Source organism: Callorhinus ursinus, unplaced genomic scaffold, assembly GCF_003265705.2.
Source record: "Callorhinus ursinus isolate GAN/ISIS: 27379988/994484 unplaced genomic scaffold, GSC_fseal_2.0 scaffold2, whole genome shotgun sequence".
Classification (NCBI taxonomy): domain Eukaryota; kingdom Metazoa; phylum Chordata; class Mammalia; order Carnivora; family Otariidae; genus Callorhinus; species Callorhinus ursinus.
Window position 1 is genome coordinate 32400607 of NW_027397064.1, and position 19080 is coordinate 32419686.

The 19080-nt window shown below is 36.6% G+C and overlaps 1 protein-coding gene and 1 long non-coding RNA gene across 2 annotated transcripts in view; one reads left to right on the forward strand and one right to left on the reverse strand.

The window, feature by feature from the left end:
- Window positions 1-18372, forward strand: part of TRAK2 (trafficking kinesin protein 2) — a 40921-nt gene extending 22549 nt beyond the window's left edge. Inside the window, exons 7-15 of the mRNA XM_025893407.2 lie at window positions 70-200; window positions 650-724; window positions 2247-2384; window positions 5194-5273; window positions 5575-5778; window positions 7618-7916; window positions 9233-9481; window positions 11324-11429; window positions 14416-18372. Coding sequence (XP_025749192.1) covers window positions 70-200; window positions 650-724; window positions 2247-2384; window positions 5194-5273; window positions 5575-5778; window positions 7618-7916; window positions 9233-9481; window positions 11324-11429; window positions 14416-15094 — 1961 coding nt within the window. The 3' untranslated portion in view covers window positions 15095-18372. The remainder of the gene's footprint in view (window positions 1-69; window positions 201-649; window positions 725-2246; window positions 2385-5193; window positions 5274-5574; window positions 5779-7617; window positions 7917-9232; window positions 9482-11323; window positions 11430-14415) is intronic.
- LOC112840233 (uncharacterized) overlaps window positions 9475-19080 on the reverse strand; it is a 33544-nt gene continuing 23938 nt past the window's right edge. The window contains exon 3 of the long non-coding RNA XR_012374646.1: window positions 9475-9649. This is a non-coding gene — a long non-coding RNA (uncharacterized lncRNA). The remainder of the gene's footprint in view (window positions 9650-19080) is intronic.

Genomic DNA, 19080 nt, shown 5'->3' on the forward strand with positions numbered 1-19080 from the left:
ACAGGACATAGTTTGCCAACCCCTATCCTACATTTATATTAATTTTTAAATTTCTCTTTTGTTTCTCAGGTGAAACAAATGCTCAGATGTCCAGAATGACTGAAGAATTATCTGGGAAGAGTGATGAACTGATCCGGTACCAAGAAGAGATCTCCTCTCTCTTGTCTCAAATTGTAGATCTTCAGCACAAAGTTAAAGAAGTAGGTTCATTCATTCATTCAGCAGATGTTTGTTAAGCCCTGGCCTAGTACATGCACTCTGCTAAATGCTAGATACATTAAGCAAAGTAAGCATGCTCCCTACGCCTTTACAGTACTTTAGTCTGACTGCTGGTATAGCCTGTCACTGTCACGAAATATATGAATAACTTCTTTCAAGTTACTATTTCTCTCTTTCCAGTGGGGTTAGATTTTCCTTAGAAAACTGTGATGTGGATTAGTGACTCATGCTCATTGACCTCTGAACACCTTAATTAAGATTTTGTATTCTGCCCATTTTATTGCTCTTATTTGGCTTTTGAAAGGTTAGCTTTTTATAGGCCTCTGGACCTTACCCCTGAGAGACACTCTTAAGATGGGTCTTTAAAAAAGGGAGAGTAGCCCATATTTTATATGGGAAGGCTCATTTTTCTCTTTTAATATGTTGTTAGCATGTAATTGAGAAGGAGGAACTGAGACTTCACCTACAAGCTTCCAAAGATGCCCAAAGACAGCTGACAATGGAGGTAATCAAATCTTCCTTTATCTTGTGTAATATGGCGGGGGGGGGGGGGGAATGGTTTCTTTCATTTTCATGACTAAGAATGATTAAAGGTGATTGCCAGATTTTAAATAACAACAAAAGAGTAAGATTAAATTATGAGATCTAAGAAGTAAAGCAATTTAAAGATTCTGTCCCTAAAATTAATAACATGAAAATATCTTTCTTGATTAATAGAGAAAACCTTGTCTTTTGTAAGATTCTTTAGGAATATGTGACCCTTTTACCAGTCTACCTTAACCCAACAGTTTTTAAAATAATTTCTTATAATAAGATATGTCAGGAGAAACACCAACAATCTTTACTTTTTATCTATATAAAAATTCTATGTATTAGATATAATTTAGTGGTCACCTAGCATACACTAAGAATCACCTGGCAAAATGAGTTATAAATGAAATTCCCAGGCACCATCCCCAAAAGTTTCCAATAGAGTAGTTCTACAGTAAGGGTTTAGAATCTGCATGATCCAGTCCACATACCGCACTTGAAGTAATTTTTGAAGTTAAAATGTACTCTGAAAAGGGTGCCTGGGTGGCTTAGTCGGTTGAGCGTCTGCCTTTGGCTCAGGTCATGATTCCAGGGTCCTGGGATCCAGCCCCACATCAGACTCCCTGCTCGATGGAGAGTCTGCTTCTCCCTCTGCCTCTGACCCTCCCCACTGCTTGTGCTCCCTCTCTCTCTCAAATAAATAAATAAAATCTTTAAAAATATATATGTACTCTGAAAATTATTACTCATTTACCATGCTTGCATACCTAACTATATAAAGAAGATTCTGGAACAAGGGAGGAGAAACTACTTGTTTGGGATGATTGAGGACCCTGGCAACATATATAGTACTTTGTAGACTTGATCTTGTCATTTATAGACTTCAGAGTGACATTTAAAAATATGCACATCTAACATTATGCTAAGCCTAACTTGACCCATAGCTATTATTCTTCCTCTATAAGTTTTTTGTTAAGATTTTATTTGTTTATTTATTTATTTGAGAGAGGGAGGGAGCATGAGCAGGGGGAGGGGCAGAGGGCAGAGGGAGAGGGAGAGGGAGACGCAGACTCCCTGCTGAGCAGGGAGCCCAACATGGGGCTCAATCCCAGGACCCCCAGATCCTGACCTGAGTCGAAGGCAGATGCTTAACTGACTGAGCCACGAGGTGGCCCCCTCTATAAGTTTATTTTAAGGATATGAAACATTAAATATTGAATTAAAGGTTATGGCTATTTCAGCTACATTTCAGATTTTTAGGAAATCATGTTTATGATAGCCAAAACATCCCTAATTCTGATGACTTGAAATATATACACACACACACACATATACTCTCCTTGGTTAGTTTGTTTTAGAGCTTTTCTATTGAAATTATATTCATAAAGTTATCTAGCCCTCTGGATAAAATTAATACTTATCCAAATGAGGTTTATTTTCCCCATTGTCATGTTGAGAATATGATGAAGTACACTAATTACCATCCTTTTTTTCAGCTGCATGAGTTACAAGACAGGAATATGGAGTGTCTGGGAATGTTACATGAATCCCAAGAAGAAATAAAGGAACTTCGGAGTAGGTCTGGCCCTGCTGCTCATATTTACTTCTCACAGTCATATGGAGCTTTTTCTGGGGTGAGTTTTTCCTGGGAAATATGTTACTTGTTTAAGAAAACTTGCTTAAGATTAGATTGTTCTGAGAGTGATATGGTTTCTGGTGGTATAAAGTATCTTGAGAAGAGATAATATTTGTCCTTGTTTCTGGAATTCATATATTGATTTAGGCTTTGATTTACATATTTACATCTATCTTAATACTCTATTGCAGCCTTTCTTCTAATAGACAACCTTCCAGATTTATTGTAATATATGAGATGAACCCTAAGGAAATTAGGTTTAGATCTGTGTACCATAGAGCTACTTAAACTTGGGTCATCCTTCCCTACATGCTACTTACTCAAATAGAACTCTGAACATCTAAAACTTCGTTTCAACAGATCTTGAGTTTCTTGGTATTTTAATTTCAGTTAGAGTGTAAATGCCATGAGGGCAGGATTCATGTTTGTTTAATTCATCAATATATAGTATTAAAGAAATTAATGAAAACTTGTGAGTTTATGCCAAAATTTGTAATATTGGTTCAAAGAATTATTTTAACAATCTAGTTCATAAATACTTATAAGCAATACTGTGAAATTTTTTTAAAAACAAAGTATAAATTATAATAGATTTTTTTGAAGAATATGGGAGCAGGATTTTTGTTTTTTAACTTTTTATTTTGAAATAATTTTAAACTTAGACTAACATTGCAACAATAGTACAATAGTACAATAGTTCAAAATAGTATAAAATAGTACAATAGTACAAAAACTCTCATCCTTCATCTAGATTCCTCAGTACAAAATAGTATAATAGTACAATAGTACAAAATAGTACAAAATAGTACAATAGTACAAAAATTCTCATCCTTCATCTAGATTCCTCAGGTTTTAACATTTTACTACATTTGTCATATCGTTCTCTTATTTTTTTTCTGGACCATTTCACAGTAAGTTACAGATACACTTGATTAACTCAGTGTCTATCTACTAAAAATAAGGACACTCTCCTATGTAACCACACTACAACCATCAAAGTCAGGAAATTGTCATTGATATACAATATTACCATCTCATCCACAGAGCCCATTTAAATTTTGCCAGTGATCCCAACAATGTCCTTTGAAAGATATGTTGTATTTGCTTGTTTCAACTGGGGATAGTTCTTCTATCTCTGCTTGCCTTTCATGACCTTTGTAGAATGTCCTCAGTTTGGGTTTATCTGATGTTTCCTCATGATTACAAATTCAGGCAATGTATTTTTGGCAGAAATAATGCCATGTTCTTCTCAGTACATTGTAATAGGAGGCTCACATTGTCTATTTATCTCATTACTGATGATGTTAATTAATTTTGACCACTAGGTTAACGTAGTATCTGCCAACTTTTCCCACTCTAATCAATGCTAATTGATAGTTAATCAAATTAATGTTACAAATTAACTTTACAATGATGAAAACTGGTAGATGTTACCTTAGCCAAGTGGTCAAAGTTACTCTTTTGTGGGAAAATACTGCACTTTGAGACTATTTAAATATCCTGTTTTTCTCAGCAAATATTTATCCACTAGTTTTAACATGCAGTGATGGTTCATATCTGACTCAGTTATTACTATGATGATTGTCAAATGGAGATTTTCTAATTCCATCGTTTTTTTGACATTAATTGACATTCTTTTGTCAGAGCCTTTCTGTGTCATTCATTCATTCATTCATTCATTCATTCATTCATTGGGTCGGGGAGGCATAGAATCTTAAGCAGACTATACACCCAGCATGGAGCCCGACCCAGGGCTCTATCTCACAACCCTGAGATCATGACCTGAGCTGAAATCAAGAGTCAGATGCTCAACCGACTGAGCCATCAAGGTGCCCCATTTCTGCCTCATTTATTTATTCATTTGTTCATTTAGTTATGTCCGTATGGACTCTTAGATTCCTATTTTAGTCAGTGGATTATAATCCGTTATTACTATTTTTGATTATGATACTTAAATTGTTCCAGATATGGCCAGTGGGATCTCCTTAAATCTCATCTTGCCTTTTCCTGTCCCAGTCCTGGAAAAAGCCATTTCTGCAGGGAGGTCTGGGTAGTTTTAATGAGGAATGATACTTGGAATTCAAGATCTGAGTCCTGTATATCCATTGCCACTAGAGTGTCATTACGTCTAGGCCCTCTCAGCAGATAGAGCTAGGAAATATATGTGTGTTCATACATACACCCACTCAAACACATCAATATCTATGTTTCCACCCATATTTATGTTCATATATATATGAAAACATGAGTTCACACCAGTATCTCCAGTTCTAGTCATTGTCAGCTCAACTTCACTGAGCATGGCAGCCATACTAGTTGAATCCTCATCTCTGACCAGGGAGAGGGGAAACTTGCTTATTTTTCCTTTAATGATTTTTCTACATTATAAAAGCTATACATGTTTATTGTAGAAAAGTTAGTAATTAAACAAAGCAAAAAGAAATTGTGAAATACCATCAAATCCTGACCTCCAGAGAATCATTATTGGCATCTTGGTTTATAGCCTTTCAGACCTTTTTTTTGTGTCTCCATATGTAATATTTTCTATTTATCATGTTGGTTTTTTCCACTGTTCTCCTGTAAAAATACATCATGAAAAAGAAGTTGGTTCTTGTTAAAAGTTATATTTCCAAAATGTCTCTTTTTTCCTTGCATTTTGGCCTGTGACTATTTTCTTGTGTTTTCTTTTATTCCAACACCAAAAGTATTGGATTCTGGAGACTCTGTTAATTAATTTAAGGATAATTCATGTCTCCTAACAGACTTCTTACATAATCATTATAGGCATCTCAAACTGTTTTTCTTAGGAATCTCTGGCAGCTGAGATTGAGGGGACCATGCGTAAAAAGTTGAGTTTGGATGAGGAATCTTCTCTCTTTAAGCAAAAGTAAGTACAGATCACATGTGTTATTACCCAAACATTGGGATGGAATTAAAAGGAAGCCACAGTCCTAAGTGGTAGGTATTTTGAGATTCAGTTGTAAATCTGCTTAGTATTCAGTGTTTTTTTCATAGTGCTCACATTTGTAAGAGTACTCTCTTGTTCTGAAGTTTATTTTCTAATAATTTCTCTTAAAGTTTAGAGGCTAGGCAAGGTGGCTTTATTTTTAATGAATTGCATATACATGTCTCTTCTAAAGCACTCCAGTGGTAGGCAATGGCAATAATGAATGCTTCTCTTTTGACAGAGCCCAACAAAAACGGGTATTTGATACTGTCAAGGTTGCCAATGACACCCGGGGCCGCTCCAACCCATTCCCAGCTCTGCTACCCATTCCAGGGTCCAACCGTTCAAGTGTCATCATGACAGCAAAACCTTTTGAGTCTGGTTTACAACAAACAGAGGACAAAACACTCCTGAATCAGCAGAGCAACTCAGAAGAGGTTTCAGAGTAAGAAACATAGATCATGGCACTGATTCTATAATTTTTATGGCATTGACATACCAGATTCACATACCTATATTCCAGCATTATTCTGTACTATTCCAAGGTGGTTCTAGAACTGTCAGTTTACATTCAGTAACAATGCCCTATAGCATTATTTGTGACAGATCATTGACTTCATAAAAGTTTTTAGAGTGAGAAGGCTACATTTAATTAAGTATATTCAAAGTGGAACTTGCATTGAACTATAAAATTCTTTACTACTTTCTTCTTTAGTATGGCAAAGTTTGAGTCTAAATCTTCATGTTCTAAGTCAGATTTGTTTGACTCTGTTCGGTCATTGGCAGTTGTACATAGCATCAGATGACACTTTCTCATAACCCATGCTGCTTTGGTGCCTTGAATACCTATGGAGGAAAAGTAGCTTGCTCTTAACTTCCTATTTGTTTAAACTTAGATTTTTTCCAGTTTTCATTAATTCATCTTATTGAATTACATATATATAACTAGAGTTAAACAGAATCCCTGGAAAGTCAGCAGAAGACTTTTGGAAAGGTAGGTGTTTGGCATCTGAGAGAAATCTTTCCTAATGCAGAAATCTATTCTAGAACATACCAAATACCCAGTAAGTATTAGCTGTTACCAGTAGTAGATGGGGTAGTAGTATTCTTACCATTAGTGAACACTAATTGTGAACTAGGAGCTTAAGTCTTAGTTAATCCTGTCAACAACAACCCTGTAGGGTAGGTACTGTATCTTTTCAATTTATAGTTGAGGGAAGTGAGGCTTAAATCGTTTTGTAACTTGCCCATGGTCACTTCATAGGAGGGTATTGGTCACATTTCTATAAACTACAGGTTTGGTCCATGGATGCCATTTGTTTGGTTCAAAAATAAAAATATTTGTGTTGCCAAAAAAAAGGAAGAAACCAAGAAAGAAAAGATCCATCACCCTGGGTTTTCTTTTGTCTTTCAGTTTGTACCCACAGTAGCTTTATGTGTCAATACTATGTCATTGTACACAATTAACTTAGGAGAAGATCAACAAACAGATCTTTGTAGAATTCACATCTAGTAGCCAGGAGCAACTATAGCCTGGCTTGCTACTCTTTCTTTTGATATTAATTGTAAGAAACCTCTAATTTCAAAAATATTAAAAACTGAACAAATGTGTTCACAGAACTATGAAGATGTAGTATTTACAAATCTTGGGTTTTTTTTTAAATGTTCTACAATATTCATAGAGGATTCAATGGCCCAAAGCAAATTTTTTCACATTTTAATATTTTTGAAATTATTAATGTCATATCATAGTTTAATGGGTAGCATTTTTTTCTCTCTGAGTAGTGCATAAAATAAAATAATAGTACCTCTTGTAATCAGTGGTATTATAGATTCAGCACAATATGATAAAGTTTACTTTTCTGGCTATCTAAACTAAATTTATAGTTAGTCATACCTATAGTGTCATAAATTAAGTGACTACACTTATCATGGTGAGCGCTGAGTAATATTTACAATTCTCAAATCAGTATATTATATACCTGAAACTAATATAACATTGTATATTAATTATACTTCAATATAAAAATTAAATGAAATAGAAAAGTTAGTAAACATAAAATAAGTATATTTTGGCTTGTCTGAAGTTGCTTGAAATGATCTGTAAAAAATGATGTATTAGTGATTTTAGTTTATTGTTATTATTTCTGTATTCTTGATATCTAAGGAAAGAAACACTATGATTTTAAGATCAGTCTCTTGAACATTCACCATTGTAGAAAAGAGAAGTCTAGGTTGTGCTTATCACCTTTACAGATCTAGTCAGTGAGTGATTTTCCCATAGGAACGTTCAGAAGGTGGGTCAACCAGGACCCTCTGGAGATAGTGATTTGGCTACAGCACTGCATCGCCTTAGTCTGCGGCGACAGAACTACTTAAGTGAGAAGCAGTTCTTTGCTGAAGAATGGGAGCGGAAGATCCAGGTTCTGGCTGACCAGAAAGAAGGGGTTAGTGGCTGTGGCACCCCCACAGAGAGCCTTGCCTCTCTCTGCACTGACCAGTCGGAGATCACAGACCTCAGCAGTGCCAGTTGCCTTCGAGGTTTTATGCCTGAAAAATTACAGATTGTCAAGCCCCTTGAAGGTAATAAATAAGGGCCATTCTTAAGCCACTTTGCTTATTAGCCTTTCCTTTCCTGGAATTGAACTTTGTATTTTAATTATAAGAGGACTATGTGCAGGAGATACCTTTATTACCCCAAACCACATTTGTGGGACAGTCCATTATGGTACTTACTTTGTGGAAAAAGAATGGAGAGATCTGCTTTCTCCAAGTCATCAGCCATCAGTATTTTTTTCACATAAATGTGAGAGAGGAGGAACATCCTTTCTTGTCCTCAGCTAAGATATATCATTGACAGCAATTTTCATGGTAAAATAAATGGGATATGATAAATACATAAAAATAATATAGATGTAATACTTCATCTCTACCTTCCTTTTTAAAAAAGAGTCCTTTACCCAGGAAGTGTCATTTACTTAGAGATATGTGTGTCTGGGTTGGTGTTTTTTTTTTTTTTCCCAGTTTTGATCATTTCCTTTCAGTTTCTGTTCCCTCCGAGGATAGAACTTGAATTCAAAATAAATTTGTTTTAGGGAATATTGATTACCTTCAAATGATTCTGTTACTATCATAAAGGAATCTGCATTAGACAAAATTTTGAGTAGGTAATCTATAAGGACCCTTCAAACTCAAGGATGCTATAAGTTAGTTTCATTCATTAATGGTCAGTGCAGGTATTTGTCAGAGTTGCCCACTCTAGGATGAATTGTCTATAGTGACATAATTAGACATTGCAGGTGCAGGTGCTTGGATGGTAATTCCCCAGGGTTCTTAGACCAGAACCATGGGGATATATCCTCCTTTTAGGATCTCCTTCACTTTTGTACTCTCCCTGGAGAGCCTGGCGAATGGAGAGTCATGAGCAGGGTGGGGAAGAATACAAAAAACAAAACAAAACACTGAAATTCAGGTGTCTTTTGATCTAGAAGCCTGGCTTTTCACTTCAAAGTTCATAAGCAAGGAAGTCTTGATTTTTGTCACCTGGCAAAATACACCACCACCTCCAGGGTGCATGTCTTCCTTTTCCTCCCTGCCTCAGCATCCTAGTTCCCACTAAGGGTGTTTTCTTGGCTTTTTCACTGCTGCTTTAGATGTCTTTTTAAACTTTACTTTTGAAACAGAAAGAGTATTGCTCATACCTTTAGCATCTTGTCAGTCTTCCACAGAAAACTTTATATAAATTTTACCAAAATATTAAGACTAAATAAGTAGTTTTATTATTATCCTTTTTTACACATATAATTTTAGCCTCTGTTTCAAGATTGAATATTTGTGGGAAATTTAAAACATGCCTTATGGGGTTTGGTTTTGTTTTGTTTTTGGTCTTTCACATTCAGGATCACAAACTTTGCACCACTGGCAGCAGCTTGCTCAACCAAATTTAGGAACCATTCTTGACCCACGACCAGGTGTCATCACTAAAGGCTTTACCCAGTTGCCCAAGGATGCCATCTATCACCTCTCAGATTTAGAAGAGGATGAAGAGGAAGGTATCACTTTTCAAGTGGAACAGAAACCTTCAGTATCCAAGCCAGTAATAGGAATCTTCCTTCCAGCCATTACTTCAGCTAGTGGTCCAGTTACAGGTAAGAACAGTGCTTGGTGGGGTATGGTCCAGTAATTCTGCATTCTGACTTACAGGATGGCCACTTGACCACCTCCACTTAAATCTAAGTCAGATGCACTCAGTCTTGAAGAAAAGAAAGATCTGTAATGACAGTGGCCTTTCTCATTCTTCCCACCTCTTAGCCAGCCTGCGTAAGAGAAAGATCAATTCAGTTAGTGGTTCATAAGCCTTTTGGGCTCAGGATTTCTTTATACCCTTAAAAATCATTGAGAATTCCAGACAGCTTGTCTTTGTGGGTTGTATCTATTGATATTTACCATATTAGAAATCAAAACTGAGAAATAATCAAAATATTTATTAACTCATTTAAAAATAATAATTACATGTTAACACAAATAATATGTTTTATGAAAAATAGCTATTTTCTTTAAGTAGTGAGAAGAATAGTTTTGTTTTACACTTTTACAAGTCTCTAATTTATGGCTTAAAAGAAGATGGCTGGATTTTCATACAGCTTCTACATTCAGTCTGTTATAGTATGTTGCTTTGTTTAAAGAGTATGAAGAAAATGCAGGCCCACACAGAGGTATAGTTGTAAAAGGAGAGAGTATTTTAATAGCCTCTTCAGGTATTTGTGGATAATTCTTTGATATTACACCAAAACTTGGTGAGTGGTAGTTTCTTTAAGCTTTATAATATGGAATCCAAAAACCTATCAGTGAACTTTTCATACTTAGTTACAAAATCTGTTGGTCTTTCCTACACTTTGAATGCATCTTTTACCCATCATGCACTGGTCATTTGGAAAATATTGGTTTACTGAGTTATGCAGATCTTCCAAATGTTAACATATTCCATTATATAATATATTAAAATTACATTAATATCACCACATATCTTATCAGATAAATCTTTTTAGTATTAGGAAGCTTTAAAGCTCGCAAAGGTGGATATGAGTTCTCCAAAACTCTAATTTTCACTTGAAAGGTAAAATTTTGTCACTGACAACAAATCCTGTAAGCTGTTTTTGTTGAAGAGATAGGCTCACTACCTTCATTTCCAAGAAAATTTCTGCCAGATAGCCAAGTCTGAATAAGCATGGTTAGTTGTTCTTCCAAGTAAAAATGGTGTTCCTTGAAAAAATTTCAACTCAATGGCCCATGTGCTTTTCCTTTAGATAACCATTGTATCTTGGTATGCAGCAGAGTGCTTAATGCCCATTTCCCATTTAATCACACAGAATATTAAGATACAGGGTCAGGAATCTGGCTTTTTTTTTTTTTTTTAACTATTGCAGGTGGGCAGCAGTGAAGAATATTAGCATAGCTTGGTATAGGTTGTTGCCATTGCCTTGATTTGTGCTAAAGAGTCAGCAGTTTTGCTCAGCATTGCTTTTGCACCAATAGTGCAAACGCCAACCCAGTCAGAAAGGCAAATAACATCTTAGCATTGCTATGAGAGTAGTTTTGACCTGTGACCTGTGGATTCCCACAAGGTCTGCAAACCACACTTTGAGAACTGTTGAAATAGATAGTTTGGCTAGAAAGACTGAATGACTAGATCTTGTTGGGGGCAGGGCAGGGGGGAGGGGAGATTAATATATTTTTTCAGAATATGTTTTTCTCTTATTTCTAACCTATTTTTAATCCTTTTGAATTACAGTTTTAAAGTATTGAAGGATTCAGCTATATACTAGCCAGTTGATACTAATACAATATTTATGTATATTTCATTTCCAAATTTGGTGATTTTTGTGCAAAAGACCCTTTACTAATGCTTAATTAACAAATAGTGATGAATGTTTTACATTATTAACCTAGTCTTTCAATTTTGTTTGATTCCATTAAAATCTCTACTTCAGTTGCAACCTCAAACCCAGGCAAGTGTCTGTCATGCACAAACTCGACATTCACCTTCACCACCTGTAGGATATTGCATCCTTCTGATATCACTCAGGTTACCCCCAGGTAAGGGGTCTGGGCAATGTGAGGCCTAAAACTTATTTCCTTAACTATGTTTTCATGAATTTATTTTAAAAATTACCTTCATTTTAACTCCCAGAATTTTAATTAATGTTCTGTGATCATTTGTCTTTAGGATATTTTCACATTGTATCTTCTCTTTTGGTCATTATAACTCTTTGAAGTTGGCAGTGAGTATGTATTGTGTAAGTGAAAAACTGAGGCATAGATAGTTTAGGTAACTGGTCCAAAGGCAGAGAGGTAGCAAATGACCCATCTGCAACTGTACCCAGAGTAAGCTAAACTGCAAGATTTGAGGGACCAGTCCTCAACACAAGACTGTCCTCACTTGTTTTTTTTGTGGATTTTTTTTTTAAGATTTTATTTATTTATTTGTCAGAGAGAAAGAGAGAGCACACAGGCAGGGGGAGCAGTAGGCTCCCTGCTGAGCAAGGAGCCCGATGCGGGGCTAGATCCCAGGACCCTGAGATCATGACCGGAGCCAAAATCAGGTGCTTAACCAGCAGAGCCACCCAGGTGTCCCAAGGCTGCCCTCACTTCTGACACCACTTGCAAGTTCTGCAAGTTCAGGGTGTTCCCAAAAAGACTCTGGTTTGATAATTTGCTAGAAAGATTCACAGAACTCACTGAAAGCTATTAGGCTCGTGGTTGCTGTTTATTACAGGAAATGGATACAGGTTAAAATTAGTCAAAGAAAGAAAGATAGGTCAAAGTCTGGGAGGGTTCCATGTGAAAAGTTTTCCTCCTCCTTAGGATTCGTTACTTTCCTAGCATCAATGTGTGATAGTACATGCAGAGTATTACCAACTAGGAAAGCTCATGCAAGCCTCACTATCCAGATTTTTTATTGAGGTTTCAGTGCATAGTTATGATTGATTGATTGATCGATTGCCCATATAATTGAGCTCACCTCCAGGTCCACTGACCTAAAAGCCCCCACCCTAAATCACATGGTTGTTCTCTCTGGCATGGTTAACCCCCATCCTAAAACTATTGGGTGTGGCCAGCTCACCCCAAGATCTAGTATGGCCAGCCTTCATCCCAAACAAAGACACATGTATCAGACACGGCATAGATTACCTCCCAGAAGCTGAGGGCAAAGGCCAGAACCCTCTGGGCAAGGCCAAATTATTTACTATACAGGCTACAACATGCATATTCTAACACATAGTTGAGGGATCTTATTAAGCCATATTGCTGCTATTTCTGTCCTACCAATTCGCAAAAGAATCAAAGGTGGTTTTCAAAGGTACATACAACATTGGGATAATGTTAACTAGGAGTAGTGAAGAAAAATGAAGCATAGAGGAATCAAGAGTAAGGATATAAAATGGATAGAAGAATCAAACTAGTATACAGATTATAACATAAAGTCTTATATACTTGCTAATGTGAACCATGTATTTGAGTCTTAACTTTCTAGCTGCCAGCGTGGAAGGAAATAAGATTATGATTCACAATGTATGTGTAAGAGCAAATCAATTATTTAGGGAAGCATTGGGTTTCATCCAATAAAGATCTTAGTAAAGTCTGTAATGAACAGGCATAGCTGCAGTTTTTCCACATTGTTCTTATGTCAACAAGATAATAAGTTTTATAAAATTGGTTCTTGAGAGGACTCTCAATACAAGTTGATACCATATGAAGTATATAGTTTGGGAAAGGACAGTCAGTTCTACAGTAAAGTAGGAACAGGGAGGTGGGAAACTGAGAGTATAGTCTATAGACTGCATCAAATTAGAGGTTCTTAGTTGGATTTGTTTAACCACGGAGTCAAACTTTTTTGTTTCTTTCATACCAGTTGGTGCTTTAGAAAGCTTATTTATTAATGAATTATTAGTTCTAATAATAACTTTGTTCATAATCATTAAAAATTTTGTTATCTTGATATACTGAGTATTTTGTGTTAAAGTGAAAGTTTATCTATTAAATACTGGTAACATTTGCCAAGGGAGGGAAATTGGCTAAAGAAGTCCCTTCTCTGCTCTATCACCATTTCCCCGAGTACATGAGTTCTTAGCATTTTTTTTGTTTGTTTCTAACAAAACAGAATAATAGTTGTCAAAGCTTTTAATTATTTTTTTTTAAGATTTTATGTATTTGACAGAGAGAGACAGTGAGAGAGGGAACACAAGTAGGGAGAGTGGGAGAGGGAGAAGCAGGCTTTCCGCTGAGCAAGGAGCCTGATGCGGGGCTTTATCCCAGGACCCTGGGATCATGACCTGAGCCGAAGGCAGATGCTTAATGACTGAGTCACTTAGGCGCCCCTTTTAATTATTTTTATGTTCCCAGAAACACATGTTTGAAGTCAAGGTTAAGAAAAATTGGTTTCCTGGGTATCCTTATACTACTATTGTTTGGAATTAACATTCTTGAAAATAGAAATTTTAACAATTTCAACTTTAATGAGTTCTTGGTAATATAAAATTGAAAGATTAAAAAGAAAACAATTTCTCCTTAGAAGAACATCTTAGGTTTAATATAAAAGATTGTATTTTCTAGAAAAGTTGGAGAATTATTTACTCATGGATTATTGTTTTTGGTGTATTTCACTTTATGGAATGAATATATAAAAATAAAAATTTCTGGTTACTTTCTGTAATATTTTCTTTGATTTCTATCATAAAATTTATTCATATTCCCAAAGACACATATTTTGAGTTATAATTTAAGAATAAAGTTATCTAAGAGTAAACTTTCTCATATCCTATGAAAAGAAGTATGTTTCAATGAGTTAGTGACTTAGTTATAAATTACAAATAATTAACCAGTCACTGAAGTAACATATCAAAATTCTTATTGTTCAAATCTTTCCAAAGAGTACAGTTAACTGATGTATAGCCTGTTGTTCTATATTTACTACGGATAACTAATGTAAATGCTAACTTGGAAATTACTTTTTATTTTTAACACTCTCTCCTGCTCTTTCTTTCTTTCTTTCTTTCTTTCTTTCTTTCTTTTTCCCCCAAAGCCCTGGGTTCCCTTCGTTATCCTGTGGAAGTAGTGGTAGCAGTTCATCAAACACAGCGGTGAATTCTCCTGCTGTGTCCTATAGACTCAGCATTGGCGAATCTGTTACCAACCGACGAGATTCCACTATAACCTTCAGTAGCACCACGAGCTTGGCCAAACTTCTACAAGAGCGAGGCATTTCTGCTAAAGTGTATCACAGCCCAGTTTCAGAGAGCCCCCTCCTCCAGCCTATCCCTAAAGCCCTGGCTATTCCTTCTACACCACCAAATTCACCATCTCACTCACCTTGCCCTTCTCCTTTGCCCTTTGAGCCTCGAGTTCATCTCTCCGAAAATTTTTTGGCCTCCCGACCAGCTGAAACATTCCTCCAGGAGATGTATGGTTTGAGACCTACCCGGAACCCTCCTGATGTTGGCCAGCTGAAGATGAACTTAGTGGACAGGCTGAAGAGACTGGGGATAGCCAGAGTGATCAAGACCCCTGATGCACAGGAAAATGGAAGAAGCCAAGAGGCAGAAATTGGTCTTCAAAGACCAGACTCTGCTGTTTATTTAAATTCAGGTAGCAATTTATTGAGTGGACTGAGGAGGAATCAGAGTCTTCCAGTCATGATGGGTAGCTTGGGCACCCCAGTTTGCACAACTTCACCGAAAATGGATATCCTGAAGGAAGACTGAAGTTCAGCAGTTAACTGACCTCTTAATCATATTAGCACATGAAGGATAGATTTGCACTGATATATGTAGTCTGGTCTGACTGAGAGACAAGGAATGTTGCAGATGGGTTGTGAATGTGGAAAGGGGAAAGTGGAACAATGGAAACAGAATTGGGACGAGGCCCTAATGAATGAGTCTAATAAATTGAAAGTATAAATGAATGGGTCATGAGTGTTTGGAGGCAGAAAAGGAAGAAAAGTTTAATATACTCCTTCAGTTGGATGTTCCTATCTTGAGAATAAAAAGTGACTGGACAATAAATTCAGTAATATCAAAATATACCAGTTATACTGAACTTGCTAGCACATTTACTTCTAGTAAGCAAAAGCAGCAAGAACCCAGCTTAGGAGATGGGAAGAGAAAGGGAGCAGCTTTGATCATTGCCTATAAAAAGCTGAACTGCAGGGTTGCCAGGCTAAGCCCCATCTGTTACTGAGGCTTTTATGTTTTACCCTGTTAAGGTCTGCTTAAATTACATATCCATCAAATGGTATGTACACAGCAGTAGCAAACAAGGAATTTTATCTTTTTCATAAAATCAGAGTAGTGGAAACTCCCTTTTGCTTTCTGTTTTCAAGCCTTTGAGCCACTGGGAGCCCAAACACCACCCACATTCCTTTTGTATTTGTGATTAATAAAGATTCATTTTTAAATTTGTATTTTTATACAATACCTCCAAAAAACCAACATGAATTGGGGGGTAGGTAGGATTTACTTAAGGAAAATATGGGTAAGTGGGAACCAAGGAAACTTGTTTTCAGAATATGTCTTTTAGATAAGGACAGTGGCCAAGGCATATGAACACAATTACATGTCTTTCAAATTTCCTCAGAGGCTGGAAGGGGTTAAACCAGAAGTGCAATCAATAGGAATTAGGGAATGTTACGTACTTATGTCTGTATGTTTTTTTGTAAGGAAAGTTACTTGCAACTAAACTTTTTCCAAAGTGCTATGCATATTTTTCAGTGAAGATGAGATGTATTTGCACAAAAATTCTCAGGCATATTAAATTATTATAAGCTAAAGTAAAACCCAGGTGCTTGCTTTGAGATTGTGGTTTTTTTAAATGTAAAATTAAAACATCTGTCTTTTTCTTGATATCTGTAGAATTCGAGAATGAACATTTTTAATGGGAAAGTCAAAGCTTCTGCTTTTTTTCCTGGGATTCCTTTTTTTTTTTCTTTACAAATTCTGTGAAATGGCAAAGTAAAACTCATGGGTTAGGTTTCAGCGTTCAGCAGTGTGACACAAGGCTGTGAATTGGGAAGAAACAGATCTGTTTTGCTGAGTGTTGCTGATCAAGGTCTGTTCCTCAGATCACATGGCTTTCTCTACACAGTACACTTCAGAAAAAAATACCATTATACATTATATGAAAGGCATGATGGAGAAAAAATGAGGGAGGGGGCTAATTATTTTGTTTTTGAAAATGGAAGGCATATTGATCTTTTTGGAGCTTAATTTGCAAATGTTTTGCTCATTTCTTCTGACTTAACTGAAAGGCAGTTTTCTGAAGAATTCTTGGTGAGAGTTTTGCTCCTTTCGTTCCCATTGATACACCTATTCTCATGCCTGAAGAAGGGTCCTTCCTTTCCCCTCTTGAGGTGCCTCTCCTACCTGAAGAAGCTATGTGCTCAAAAGGGTAGAAAAACCAACATGAATGCAGTAGTAAGAATGTGTGAGTTTACCATGCTTTTTAGAAGCTTAATAAAACTTTTCTAAATTTCTTAAAAACAAAAAGTGAAATGTCCTCTCCCCTCCTGTCAGTCATGCTGAGGTCAAAGCATGTTCAGAAAGGATTCCAGCAGGTCCATAAGTGAATGTAAGTGTCCCTGAATGTGGTAGGCACTAACCAGAAGAATTCCTTGTTTAAAGATGTTTAAATTTCCAGAATATTCCAATTCACTTTTTAAAAAAATAGTATTTGGTTTCTACTTCCTAAAGTGACTCTGGGGTGCTTATTTTAGCCAATTCTTAAAGCTTTTTATTTATTCTCTAAGAAAGTAGTCTTCCTGTTGCCAGTTTCCAAGAAACATCAGGAAGTAGGAAAATGTAGGGCCAGAGAGTAGTATAAAGTGTTAAATTATCAGATTTGTGTATCTTATATAAAGAGCTATAAACTAAGCTAGATTTTGGAGTATTCTGTATAATTAGTGTACTTTTTTTTATAACTGATGCTAAAATGATCATTCTGGAGGCAGGGTGAGGGCATATTCACAGCCAAATAAGCACATCTAATTAAAAGAGACCCAGACTTAAGTTTTTGAAAATTGGACTGATGTTACTGTTCTGCCAGAAACATAATGATTGTATCCTGACACATGCTTGTCTCTAGAAATGAATCTGTTTGAAATTGGGGTTTGCTGTTTTTAAGATTCCACCTAAAATCATTTTTGGTACAGCCTGAGAATCTCTATTATAACAAAGCTGTGCAAAGTATAGTAAGAAGACCTGGAGCCTTGTAGGAAGTTTCTCTTAAGCTTATCTGTTATACTTTCGTCCTGTCACATTTTAGTTTTTCAGTATCAATTGTGTATATACTTTTATGCCACTATAGGAAACTCTAATCTTTTTTTTTCTCCTTCATGAAGGTTCTCAGTGATTATACCTCAGGTATTTCTGAGTATCCTACTATCTATAGGAGGGATACCTTTGTGAGCTCAGAATGACAAGTTTTCCTGAATTATGATGATCCCAAATCTTACGTAAATAGCCTTAGGCTTGGGTCTTAGGGAGAACTTAATGACCGTTAGAGTAGTTTTTTAAAAGATTTTATGCTTTATGTCCTTGGCTTGACATGAATGAACAGACTTTGGCAAAGGGAGGAAATAAAGAGACAGCTCATGACAAGAGCTTATGCTGTAGAAAAGGTGTATTTTATACAGTATTCAAAGTCTGTTCTTTTGTTCTGACCATTCTAGTACATAATTAGTACTTGTTGGTTGCTCACATTGACTTTAGACATCTGCAACGAGAGCTCTCAAGTGTTTAATGGTCCACTCATTTGATGTCAGATGCCCACAGGCCTATACTCCAAGTGTAACACCGCAGTGTCCACACCCGGGTGGTTGCATTGCAGAGCACAGCTGCCTAGGGGTTGTGGTTCAGTGCCCTCTGGGGCCGCCAGGGAAATACTGTTGTTGGATATCTAGGGCTTGACTTTGTCAAATAGCTCTTTGTGCACCTACCTTTGCTTTGTCAAATGTAAATCAGATAATAAACATGAATATCTTCTTAAATTTTTATTTGTCTTTCTGTGTTTTTGTCCCAGTTCTCACAGATTATCCTGCATTGAGTCTTTCCTTTCCATTACGTTGGTTTTGGTAGAGAAAACAACCTCTCTTTGCCAAACCAATGCAAAACAAATCAACAGTAGTCATAAGTAGTAAACAGATCTTACTGTATTTTCTGAGATATATTTTTCAAAACAGAGGGGATGGAGTGTCTATATTTGCCATATTGTTTCCTTAGCAAAATAACAGCCGCAAAAAGTCATTGCAGATCTTTAATTTGGGAAGACTGAGAAAATGTGAAGCAATTTTTTTCCTAAACTCCGCAATTTACTGTTGATGCTCTTAGCTATTTAGAAACTGTTTTCGGCAGACAGTCTCCCCTTTGCTGTCCTGCCTGCTACTCCCTTGTGGTGTAGTCAATAAACTTCTCTCTCTTTTGTTCTGCCTTGGGTGAATTATTTTACCACCCACACCGCTGGCCCCTACCCAACTGGAGCGCCCCACATTTGGTCTTCCCAGATTCTCTGGGAATTTCTTGGAACTTCCCTCAGTGGACCGACTCTAGTAGTCCTTGGGAAACTGAGGATCCAAAGCCCCAGGGGGAACCCACCAGACCGCCCTTGCCCGAAAGGGTGAGGGATTTTTCCTTCTTGCCCTTCAGAGGGACTCCTCCTTCCCTCTCCTTTCTCTTTTCAGCCCCCTGGCGCCCTAATC